The following is a 12,978-nucleotide window of genomic DNA, read 5'->3' on the forward strand; positions in this document are numbered from 1 at the left end:
GCCTCTCACTGTTGGGGCCTCTCCCGTTGCGGAGCAACAGGCTCCGGACACGCAGGCTCAGCGGCCGTGGCTCACGGGCCCAGCCGCTCCGCGGCATGTGGGATCCTCCTGGACCGGGGCACGAACCCGCGTCCCCTGCATCGGCAGGCGGACCCTCAACAACTGTGCTACCAGGGAAGCCCCCAATTAGGTTTTTAATCTCAAGAATTATATTTTTTATTTCCAGAAATTCTGTTAGGTTCTTTTTTTTCCTATCTTTGAAGTCATTTTTGTTAGCCTCTTGTTTCTGGTCCATGTATTTAATACTTTGCTTTAGTCCTGTAAACTTCTAAAGCATACTTAACTGTAATTTTATATTATGTATCTGTTAATTCCAAAATTTGAACTTCCTGCAAATTTAATTTGTTGTTTATAACTTTTGCTGCTCTTGTAGTTTGTTTCCTTGTGGTTTGATAATTTTGTTTTAATTTCATACTTGGCTAAAGTAACTTAGGAATCTCCTGGGGCATGGATTAAAGGTGCATTTCTCTACAGAAAATTTGCTTCTCTTTCTGTCAGGTGCCTTTCATTACCACCAACCCAGAAACAGCTTAAATTCATTTCTTGGCTTGAGGTTCCTGATCCTTTCAAGAAGTGTAAATTTATACTCAACTGAGAATAGGCTGTAATTATGAATTTGAATTTTCAGGGAACCCCCCCTCATTCTAGTGATTCAAGCAGTTGTTTTTTTATTCAATCATTTTGTCAATGGACAGACACCCCCTTCCTCCCCTCCGATCACTGAGAGGTGTGGCCTTTCAGGGGCATTGTTGGTTTTATGCAGTGGTCTCAATTCCAGCTTTCACTACATCCAATAAAAATCAAAATTTAAGTCTCTCGATTCTAAGTTTAAGCTAAGGTCATCGCTTTAGCTCTTGCTTACCACTCTGATTTCCTTCATTAAATGCATTCAACAGATACTTTTCGAGCGAATGACTGTTTTCTCTTTGTTTTCGCTTCCTGTGGATTTCTTTACTTGTGTGTCCAGCAGTGCATTTAAAAGAGTACTTGTTCTATCTTATCTGCCATATCTAGGTATTTGTAATGGGAAGGGTTTTCATATCTAGTCTTACATATTTCCAAAAGCAAAACCTCAGGTGATTTTTATACATACCAGAGTTTAAGCACCTTTGGGTTAGAGATGCTGCTTCTGTCACTTCTGTAGTGGGAAGTGGGAATGTGGTTACATGGTCCCTTATGTTTTCCCAAACTTAATACCACTATTAAGTTTTATCCACATTATTAGTTCATTTGACATTTGTGGTCTGCCAATTACCATTTTAAAGTGTTTTTTGGTTTTTTTTTTTGCGGTATGTGGGCCTCTCACTGTTGTGGCCTCTCCGGTTGCGGAGCACAGGCTCCGGACGCGCAGGCTCAGCGGCCATGGCTCACGAGCCCAGCCGCTCCGCGGCATGTGGGATCTTCCCGGACCGGGGCATGAACCCGTGTCCCCTGCATCGGCAGGCGGACTCTCCACCACTGCGCCACCAGGGAAGCCCTTAAAAGTGTTATTGATATGGAACAAGTCCAACTTGAATTCCAAACAACTTAAAAAATAAACTTTGAAATATAACTTGTTGCTGTTTGTCTTTTATCATAGATTATTTTCCATGTCTATTACAATCATTAGCTGTTAAGTGCATTTTTTTTTTTTTTTGCAGTACACGGGCCTCTCACTGTTGTGGTCTCTCCCGTTGCGGAGCACAGGCTCCGGACACGCAGGCTCAGCGGCCATGGCTCACGGGCTCAGCTGCTCTGCGGCATGTGGGATCTTCCCGGACCGGGGCACGAACCCGCGTCCCCTGCATCTGCAGGCGGACTCTCAACCACTGCGCCACCAGGGAAGCCCAAGTGCATCTTTTTAAAGTTAATATGGTAGTCTCAATCTGTTTTTTTCTTTTTTGAAATTAGCATCATACAGTCCTAGAAATTTAGATCTTTAATCATCTGCTTTTAAGAAACAAAGAGCCATTCAAGTTAATCCAAGTAAAGAGAGGCTGTTGTGAAGATTCCTGTGATAGGGAACTGGAAAGCTGTCAGGAACTCAAGGCAGCTTTGGAGATATGTTTCTTTCTCATGGTCTCTTATTTTTTTCTGTGCATTTGCTCTGTTCTCTGCTCTTTATTGTCTGTCTCCTCACTGTATCTTTCCTGTTTCTTCAAATCTTTATTTGCCCAAGGTCCTACTTGCTAAGACAGTGGCACAACTTTATGGCATCATTTACACACTGGGTTATATTGCATGGTGGTTCAAACTTCTTAGAGCTGTGATGTCTAATACAGTTGTCACTGGCCACACACTGCTTTTAAAATCAAAATGTGTAGGATCTATGTGCTGAAAATATATAATGTGTAGGATCTATATGCTGATAATGTTTTTATAAAACATTCATGAAAGATATCAGAGAAAACCTAAATAGAGAGTAGTGTTCATGGATTGAAAGATTCTGAATAGTAAAGGTGTCAGCTCTCCACAAATTGATCTATAATTACAATCAGAATCTCAGCAGGGTTTTTAAAAATTAAATATAGACAAGGCAATTCTAAAATTTCTGTGAAAAGGTAGAGGACCTAGAATAGCTAAAGGAACTTCGAAAAAGAAAAATAAAGTTGGAGGAATCACAATATCTCATTTTTAAGACTTAACTGTAAAGCTCTAGTAATCAGGATTGTGTGTGGTATGGGTAGAGAATAGACACAAGATCAATGGATCAATATAGAATCCAGAAATAGACCCACACAAATATGGCCAATTGATTTTAACAAAGATGAAAGGCAATTCAATGGAAGAAAGATAGTCTTTTCAACAAATAGTATTGGAAGAGTTGGACATATACATGCAAAAAACAAAAAAAAGAAGGAACATTGACCTAAACTTCACAAAACAAAATTAACTTAAACAAAAATTAACTCAAAATATATCATAAATCTAAATGTAAAACTTTTTCTTTTAGAAGAAAGCATAGGAAAAAATCTTTATGACTTGAGGTTAAGTAAGGTCTTGGACATGATACCAAAAGCATAATTCATAAAAGAAAACAGTTGATAAATTGGACTTCATCAAAGGTAAAAACTTCTGCTCAGTCTGTTAGTTTGCTAGGTCTGCCATAGCAAAATACCACAGACTGCATGGCGTAAACAATTGAAATTTTATTTTCTCACAGTTCTGGAGATTGGAAGTCCAAGATTAAGGTGTTGTTAGGGTTGGTGTCTCTTGAGGCCTCTCCTTGGGTTGTAGGTGGCTGCCTTCTTGCTGTGTTCTCACATGGCCTTTTCTCTGTGCACACACAACTCTGGTCCCTTCCTCTTACAAGAACACTGGTCCTGTTGGATTAGAGCCCATCCGTATGGCTTCATTTAACCTTAATTACCTCTTTAAAGGCCATGTCTCCAAATACAGTTACATTCTAAGGTACTGGGGCTTAGGACTTCAACGTCCGGATTTGGGGGGCACACAATTCAGTCCATAATGCTCTGCAAAAGACACTGTTAAGAGAATGAAAAGACAAGATATAGACTGGGAAAAAATATTTGCAAATCATATGCCTGAAAAAGAACTTGTATCTAGAATATATAAAGAACTCAAGAATAAGAAAATAAACATCCCAATTAAAACATGGACAAAAGGTAGAAGACACTTCACCAAAGGATGGCAAATAAGCACATGAATAGATGTTCAATGTCATTAGCCATTAGGGAAATGCAGACTAACCACCATGAGATACCATCACCTACCTGTTAGAAATGGCTAAAAAGTACAATCCCAACTTCTGGCAAGGAAGTTCTGGAAGAACTGGAGCTCTCATACATTGCTGCTGGAAATGAACAATGGTACAGCCACTCTAGAAAGAACTTGACAGTTTCTTTAAAGATTATACATATACCCACTATATGGCCCAGTCCTTCTCCAAGGTCTTTTTATAATCTGTACACAGTTGTTTATAGCAGCTCAATTCACATTTACCTAAAACTGAAAACAGCCAATATGTCCTTCCAATGGTAGTGAATAAACTGTGGTATATCCATACAATGGAATACTGCTTAACAATAAAAAGGAATAAATTAATGATACATGCAGCAACTTGGTGAAAGAAAATAGTCTCAAAAAGTTATATGATGATTTAATTTACATGAAATTCTTGAAAAGACAAAACTGTAGTGGCAAAGAACAAATCAGTAGTCGCCAGAGGTTGGACTGAAGGGAGAATGTAACTTTCAAGGGAGGTTTTGCAGTGCTGGAACTTTTCTGTTTCCAGATGGTTGTTAACTCGTTTTATGCAAATCTATGCATGTGTTAAAACTACTAGAACTATATTTTTAAGAGTTGATTGTTTTCCAGTTAAAGCTAAACGAGTCTTGGGGATGTAATGTACAGCATGGTGACTATAGTTAACAATACTGTATTATATATTTGAAAGATGCTAAGAGAATAGATCTTAAAAGTTCTCATCACAAGAAAAAATTTGTAGCTATGTGTGGTGATGAATGTTAACTAAATTTATTGTGGTAATCATTTAGTAATATACACATATATCAAATCATTATGTTGTACACCTAAAACTAAGACAATGTTATATGTCAATTATATCTCAAATTTTTAAATATTTAAATATCTCAAAAAAATTTAAAGCCTTTCCAATTTAAATATTGCGTACACAAATAATTAAATACAGCTCAGTTCTTCAGTTGTATTAGCCACATTTCAGTTGATCAGTAGCTCCATGTGGCATGGGACTACAGTAGTGGACAGCACAGGTATAGAACATTTCCATTAATGCAGAAGGTTCTACTGGATAGTGCTGTTTTAGAGTGGGGGTCAGCCAGTTTTCTCTGTAAAGGGCCACATAGTAAATACTTCAGGTTTTGTGGGCCACATGGTCTCTATCTCAGCTGCTCAACTCTACTGTTGTATTGTGAAAGCAGCCATAGACAATACTTAACCAGATGAACATGGCTGTGTTTCGGTAAAGCTTCATTTACAAAAACAGGCATGTTTGCTGACCTCTATTTTCGAGAATCTGATTGGCCTATTTCCTTTTTCATGTCAGCTCACGGTTTATTGGTAGAGTGACCTTATAATTTACCATCCAAGTTAAATAAAATTTTAATTATAAATTTGAGAGTGAAAGTGGGCATTGTTAGTAATTCTGCTAGGACAGTTGGCATAACCTGCAATTGTCCTGGGCAAACCAGGAATGTATATCACCCTGGCTATCAGTCTTCCTATGAAGTGGTTGCCTTTGTAGTAGGCTCATACCTAGTCCAAGAAACTGTGGAAAAGCAAACAAAACTATTCCTTCAGCAGGGGCTGTGGGTTAGCCATTTTTCTCTGAAATGAGTATTTATATGGGAGGCACCCTGAGGTTTGGCCCGCCCAGTACACTCAAAATAGCCTGTTTTCTGTCCCTGTGCCTTTGTTCATGCTTTTTTTCCTATGCCCTCTTTCCCATCCCTCTTCTGTGTTTGTTGTAATCCAGCCCATCTCTCAAACCTCTGCTTAGGTGGTATCTCCTTCATAAAGCCATCCCTGTAAACACCCCTTGCAGACTTAAAAGTCGGTACTTATATTTTATAAAATTCACATGGCACAGTGCCTTAGACCAGGTGCCCAGGCCTGGCTGAGCACCAGAAGCAGCACTTCAGTAGCTTTAAATACAGAGTCCTGTGTCTCATCCTAAATCTGTTGATTCAGAAATCAGTGGCAGTGTTTTTATTGTTTTGTTTTTAAACTCCTCATATGATTCTTGTATAACCAGCCAGCTGGTTCAGTATTTGGAATCTGTTAATTTAGAGTTAAATTATTTGATGTAAACATTGACTTTCAGAATTAAAAGGAACCTTCTTAGAAGTAGTCTTTTTTCACTTTCTTATTTTTAAATTGGGGGGAGAAGACACAAGGAAATTACTTGCTCAGATCCCGTCGCTTGTTACTGGCAGAGCCAGCACTAAACTTTGCATTTTTTCACTCCCATTTCAGAACCTTTCTTCATATTCACGTTGGACAGCCCCTTCTAAATAGTAAGCTTTGAATACCAGAAGGTGCTTGGTATATCGTAGATGATCAGATTTGTTATTGATAGTTATTTAACTCACTTTATATAACACATAGCACTTTTTTTTTTTTTTGCTGCTTAATGATCCATTCTTGATTATGTTGTTTACTCCCATTCCCACACTCAAGGAATACTTTTCTGATAATTGGAGATAACTCAGCAGTTTGCATGAAATCATCTCAGAAAAACCTTTTACCAAATTAATGCTAATATGAATGGCTTCTAAAAGGCTGACTGAATCAACCTGAATTTTGGGACAGCTTTGAAATGTAATAGTTTCCAAGAGCTCCTCTAAAACTGAGATCAGCTCTAGATCTGCAGGATTTTTCTCACCAGGTCTAACCTTTCCCATTTGAGAAAGGTTACTGAGGATCTGTGGGAGTGTGTGTGGGGGGGGGGGGGGGGGCGGTGCCTAAACTTGAATGGGAATCAGGAAAATTCTTGTGGGAAGTGATAATAACCAAAGTTGAGCTTTAAAAGACGTCTAGAAGTTAGGCCAGGGGAGGGGGTTAGGGAAAGCGTTTGTCTAGGCATTAAGTGCCAAAGGGCAAAAAGTGTGGATAGCATTGGAGATGGCCAGTTGTTTAGTTTGGTTAGAGCATAAAGTGCAAATTAAGGAATGACTGGAAATATAGACAGGAGCCAGGTAGTGAATGGTTTTACAGTTAAAATGTGTTGTATTTCACAATTGGCTATCCACATGCAAAGGAGTGAAATTTGAGCCCTGCCTGACACCATATAAAAAGTCACTCAAAATGGATCAGAGACCTAAATGGAAGACCTAAACTATAAAACTCTTAGAAAAAAACATAGGAAAAAAAATCTTTGTGACCTTGGGTTCCAGGCAGTGGTTTTTCAGCTATAATACTCAAAGCACAAGTAACTAAAAATAGGTAAGTCGGGCTTCATCAAAATTTTAAAGTTTTGTGCTTCAAAGAACACCATCAAGAAAACAAAGACAACTCAGAGTGGGATTAAATATTTACAAGTCATGTAATCAATAAGAGGCATATTAAGATTTATAAAGAACTCTTACAAGTCAACAATAAAATTGACAATTAAAAATGAGCAAAGAATTGGATACACATTTTTCCAAAGAAATTCAAATGACTAACCAGCATATGAAAAGATGCTCAAGATTGTTAGCCATTAGTGAGTTTTAAGTCAAACCACAGAGAGATAGTACTTCACATACCCTAAGAAAACAAAAGTTAAAAAGCCAGGTAATAATAAATATTGGCATGGATGTAGAGAAATTGGAATCCTCATACATTGCTGGTGATAATATAAAATGGTGTAGCCACTTTGGAAGAAAGTTTGAGAGTTCTTCAAAAAACTAATCATACAGTCACCGTGTGATTCAGCAATTCCACTATTAGGTCTGTATCCAACAGAATTGAAAACATAGGTCCACACAGTGTTCATAAAAGCGTTGTTCATAATAGCCCCAAATGGAAACAACCCAGATATCCTTCAACTGATAAAAGGTTAAACAAATGTGGAATTGCCATGCAATGAAATATTGTTCAGCAACAAAAGGAATAAAGTACTGATATGTGCCGCAACATGGATGAACCTGAAAACCTTATGCTCAGTGAAAGAAGCTAGTCACAAGGGACCACATTTTGTATGATCCTATTTATGTGAAATATGCAGAACAGTCAAATCAACAGAGACAGGAAGTAGACCAGTACTAGTTGTCAGGGTCTGGGAGGGGGAGGAGTAGGGGAGCGACTGCTCATGGGTCTGGGGGTTTCTTTCTGGAGCGATGAAAATGTTTCAAATTTAGAGAGGGATAATGGTTACATAATTATGTGAATATACTAGAAACTGCTGCATTGTACACATTAAAAGGGTGAACTTTATGGTATGTGAATTATATCCCAATAAAGCTGTTATAAAAAGTGCTGTATTTAGTAAGTAATTTAAATTCTCTGATAGGGAATTTGAATTTGTGTCTTTAAAGCAATGGTGTGTACTCCTGAAGAGTTTTAAACTCAACAACGTGATCTGAACATCACTTTCAGAGCATGTGAGAATGGTGGTCAAATCAATGATGTGGCAGAAGACTGGGTCTAGAAGCTGAGAAATACGTATCCTCAGTTTTCTGCCCTGGACAGATCTGTAAATTTTATGTTACTGATACTGATTTAGAAATTTTTAACTTTATACGTGGTAATATGTTATAATATTTACCTTGCTCTCATTTTTTTTCCTAATCAGTTTCTCTAGGTGATTGGAAAAAGAATAGCAGGTACAGAGTATTAGAGTTAATATTCATTTTTAAATTTACCTGTGTGTAACCTTGGCTGCTGTGAGTTTAGAGACAGCAAAATATGACTTATTTTAGCCAGAGGACCAAGATTCTTGATGAACCATAATGCTTTGGACATCTTCCATTAATAAATGTAAGGATTTTGATTGGGGAAAAAGCTCAGAAATTCAGGTTTACTGAGGGTTTTTTGTTATTCTTCTTCCCTTTTTGTGATTTATCTTGTCTGTCAAATAAGTTACATATTGGAGAATTCCAATATTTTAAAACTTTTTATCCTTTAGAAAATTCTAGACTGATTTAAATTTTGAAAAATTGTATTCATAAGTCAAGCCTATAGTAAATAATTGACTTTAGTAAACTAGTTATCACTAGTTTACTGTCATAGTTTTTCTGTTAAATATGTCCTGGTGTAACCATTAATAAATCTATTTTTAGAAGAGTACATTGTGTACTGCAGCCATTTTGGACACTTTGTGTAACTTGTGTTGTCAGTAGAGATCGTGCCCTCTTGTGGTAAGCTGGGAACAGAATTTCAGCTGTAAAAGTAATCACCCTTTTGAGTTCATATTTTTTGCTAGTGAATACTCTGAGTTTATTTTCAATAAACAGAAAACAAAACTATAGCAAGATTTTTAAATTGAGAATTGGAGAGAGTAGTATGTTTTGTCTTATTTTATTTGGAGAAGTGCTAAAAAAGATGTGGGTTAACGGACAGAGTATCAAGGAGGAGCCTAATAGGGAAAAGATTTCTCAGTGTGGAAAGGCAACGCATTCTGAGAGTGTTTGAGAAGGTTTATGACTAACGTTGATGTGATATCCGGAATATTTTACAGGTACACTCTGCCCCATCCTCCTTAGTAAATGCTCCCAGAATGTCTATTCTGTGTGTGTGTGTGTGTGTGTGTGTGTGTGTGTGTGTGTGTATACCTTCTCATCATAGGGAAGGGAATAAATACGTGGCACTATTTGAATTGTCTGTCTCATATAATGGAAATTAAGTTTAGTTTGAAATAAATGTTGAAATCTGTTTTGAACTGCCTGTAATAAGTTGGCATCCTAAGTGTTTATTAGTCATGGGGATTTTTTTTCAAAAGGAATGAATTTTCCCTGAAAATTTTAATGTTTTCTTAATTTGTATTTTTAATACCTTTGTTCTTCTTTGAGTTTAAAGGTTAAATTTTATATTTCAGCAGTGACTGTGTCCCATATATATCTTCTTAGAAACTGGTTTTTTTTGTTTTTTAATGCCCCAGTATTCTTAGAAGGATTCCGATGTTAATGCTGTTATCATCCCTTGTGGGTGATTCACTGATCTTTACCAATCCATTAATAAGAAGTGTTACAACTAAGTATTATTCTCATCACATGAATGAATTTTTCTGTGATCAGGGAATTGCATATATTGGTCTTCATTGGTTGATATGAAAATCAGTTTATTAAGTTTCAGTTCATAGTTTAAAATATTATTTTGAAAATTCTGATTCAGTTATAAAACATTTTAAATTGACAAAAATAACTGCCACTTTTATACAAATTCAAAAGACAATTTCTGCTTATTTATACATAATTACAGCTGTAAACATCAGCAATCTAATATTATGGATTGATTTTTTAAAATATTTTTATTTTTAATATGTGGCTTGTAAAGATATATTTGGTTTGTATTAACTGCACTTATTTCATTGTACTATCAGGTGTGTTTAAACAGATGCAGGGAGGTTGTTTTTACAGTTTAAAAATGGTGCTTGCTTTCCATATTATGAAGTTTTTAAATTTACAAGTTTAAAGCTAGTTAATTCAAGATTTTAACGAACCTTTGAATGAATGGCAGTAGAATGTAATGCTTAAAAAAGCTCAGACTCTAGCGTTAGACTGCCTGGGTTAGAATCCCAGCACCGTCACTTACTAGGTAGATGGCCTTGGCAAGTTCTTTAACTTCTTGGTGCTTCAGATTCCTCATCTGCAACATGGGAATAGTATTAGTACCTACCTCATAAGATTGTTGTAAGGATTAAACGAATTAATATAAAAACACTTAGAGGGCTTCCCTGGTGGCGCAGTGGTTGAGAGTCCGCCTGCCGATGCAGGGGACACGGGTTCGTGCCCCGGTCCGGGAAGATCCCACATGCCGCGGAGCGGCTGGGCCCGTGAGCCATGGCCCCTGAGCCTGCGCGTCCGGAGCCTGTGCTCTGCAATGGGAGAGGCCACAACAGTGAGAGGCCTGCATACCGCAAAAAAAACCCCAAAACACTTAGAATAGTGCCTGATGTATGTATACTAAGGTCTGTGCTTCTGTTAACAATATTATTATCACCATTATTAAATTTATACGTAGATTAATGTTGAAATTCATTTTGAAGAATATACTGTTTGTTTTGTAAATATAAATCACTTTCGCAATTCTTGCTTTAAAAGACTTTTCTGAATAATTGAAAATAAATAAAAGCTAAAACTACATTTTATGAAGTTTTTATGAAAGCTTTTTTCACAATTATCTTTTCTTCTCTTTAGGCACGGAATGTTAACACCGGTGAATTGGCAGCAATTAAAGTAATAAAATTGGAACCAGGTAACTTCATTGAAATTTGGTGTTTCTTATTGCTCTCAGCCACTGGATAGCTTTCAGGCTTGTTTTAATGATGTTTGGTCAACCTTCTCTTGTTGTTCCCAACATCTGGCAAATAGGACTAGTGTCTACTCTTTCCTTCACCTCTTTGAGACCTGTAGACATGTTGCCCAGTTCTTCCCTGAAAAATAGCTAATAATCGCGGGAGGGAGGGGAGTTCTTGAGGAGACTTTGTTCCTTCTGGACGCAGTTGAGCTCCCTTGTCACATGTCGTTAGTGGTGTATTTCCAGGTTAACACTGTCCAGTGATGAGGGGCAGTGTGACGCAGTAGAAAGAATGGGACTGAAATTTGCTGGTTGTAGTCCAGCTCTTCGTGTCCCACTGTCTTGCTCTGTGAACTTGGGCAGGTAACTTAAGCTCTGAGTCTCGGTTTCCTCAATAAACCTAGCTCTCACATTTCACAGGTCGTCAAGATTGTAATAGCTACCTTCCACCTTTAGTAGCTTGTCAAGCCCCTAGGACTGCTCCATATTTTTCATCTGCTTCAACTGTATTCTATCCCTGAATTCCCCCCACTCCCTGCAAACATACCCTTCCCTCTTTTTCTCCCTCCCACCATAAGTAAGTAAATGTACTAGTGTCTAGACTGAGTTCCACGGCGATGATAGTACCTTTCTGAGGGTGTCTTTCAGTATGGGCACAAATACATCCAGTAATTTTCTTTTTTTTTTAAGTGTAGGCAACTTTTTCTATGAAAGCTGAGATAGTAAAATATTTTAGGCTTTTTGGACCACAGGTAGTCTCTGTATACAGTTCTCTCTCTCTTCCTCCCTCTCTCTTTTCATCCTCCTAAAATATAAAAACCATTCTTTGCTGAAAAACCATTCTTAGCAAACCAGGCCACCTGCGCTTATAGTTTGCCCACCCCTGATTTAGATCATCAGTAGACTTTTTAGAAGTGCTATTAAGATGAAGTTTGAAGGATGTGTTGACTGACTGTGATCAAACCACACTCAAATATAATGAATTAAAAAAATACTTTTTAAGTTACAGGTATTTACAGATTTTTTATATTCTAATTATATTCTAGCATCACATGACAAAGCTTTTTCTGTTCTCTGAATCTCCTGTTGTTTAGCGGAAATTTGAAATTGACAAAATCTGAGGTTAAGAAAGAAATTAAAGGTTTGACATTTGAAGCAGGGCCTCCATTTTTAATCATTAAGAAGTGGCTATGTTATTGATGAAGTAGTCTCTAACTGGTAGCAGTATGTACATACATCATTCCTTCAAATCAGTTTAGTGCCTCCTCTTTCAGGAAGCCTTCCTCCCCTGACCCCTGCCCTGACTAAGATGACTCCTGCAGGAATAGCTCTGGAATACCACTTACCACAGCTGTGCTTCCAGAGTCGTCTTTCTTTGTTCCTAAGTTTTAATCAAATTTATGTCCACAGCACTCAGCTTGGCGTCGGTGCATAGTACACATTCAGGACATCTTAAAATTTCCTTTAAAAAATTAGGAACTTAAAATCTTATTGTTCATCAAGTCATTTGTTTACTGATTAGTGAGTTTTTTGTGTTATGTTCATCTTGAACACTGCCTTGTATATATAGATCGTTGTAATAAAATAAAACACAATTAAATGAAAAAAGCTTATTCCTATTCTGCCACTCAGAGATAACAAGAGTTACTACCATATATGTTATTAGTTATACACTTAAATTTAGTTTATATTGGATTCCCTACTTGTGTGTTCATAGAAGTCACCTGAATTTTTTTTTTGGCTGCGTGTGTGGCTTGCAGGATCTTAGTTCCCCGACCAGGGATTGAACCCCGGCCCCCTGCAGTGGAACCCGGAGTCCTAACCATTGGACCGCCAAGGAATTCCTCCTGAATTTTTCCGTTTAATTTCTTTATTTTAATTTGTTTATATCCTGTGAGAAATGTTTAACTTGTTGGTGAGCTTGAAGTATATGGCATAGTGGTTAAGTGCACAGACTCCAAAGCCAGACTACTTTGATTCTAGTCTGGCTTGACCACATTG

The 12,978-nt window shown here is 37.4% G+C and overlaps 1 protein-coding gene across 2 annotated transcripts in view; it reads left to right on the top strand.

Moving 5' to 3' along the window:
* MAP4K3 (mitogen-activated protein kinase kinase kinase kinase 3) overlaps positions 1 to 12,978 on the top strand; it is a 188,631-nt gene that overhangs the window by 51,320 nt on the left and 124,333 nt on the right. For both annotated transcript variants that reach the window (XM_065891565.1, XM_065891566.1), the window contains exon 2: positions 10,878 to 10,935. In XM_065891565.1, the coding sequence (XP_065747637.1) occupies positions 10,878 to 10,935 (58 nt within the window). The remainder of the gene's footprint in view (positions 1 to 10,877; positions 10,936 to 12,978) is intronic.

Source organism: Phocoena phocoena, chromosome 14 (assembly GCF_963924675.1).
Source record: "Phocoena phocoena chromosome 14, mPhoPho1.1, whole genome shotgun sequence".
Classification (NCBI taxonomy): domain Eukaryota; kingdom Metazoa; phylum Chordata; class Mammalia; order Artiodactyla; family Phocoenidae; genus Phocoena; species Phocoena phocoena.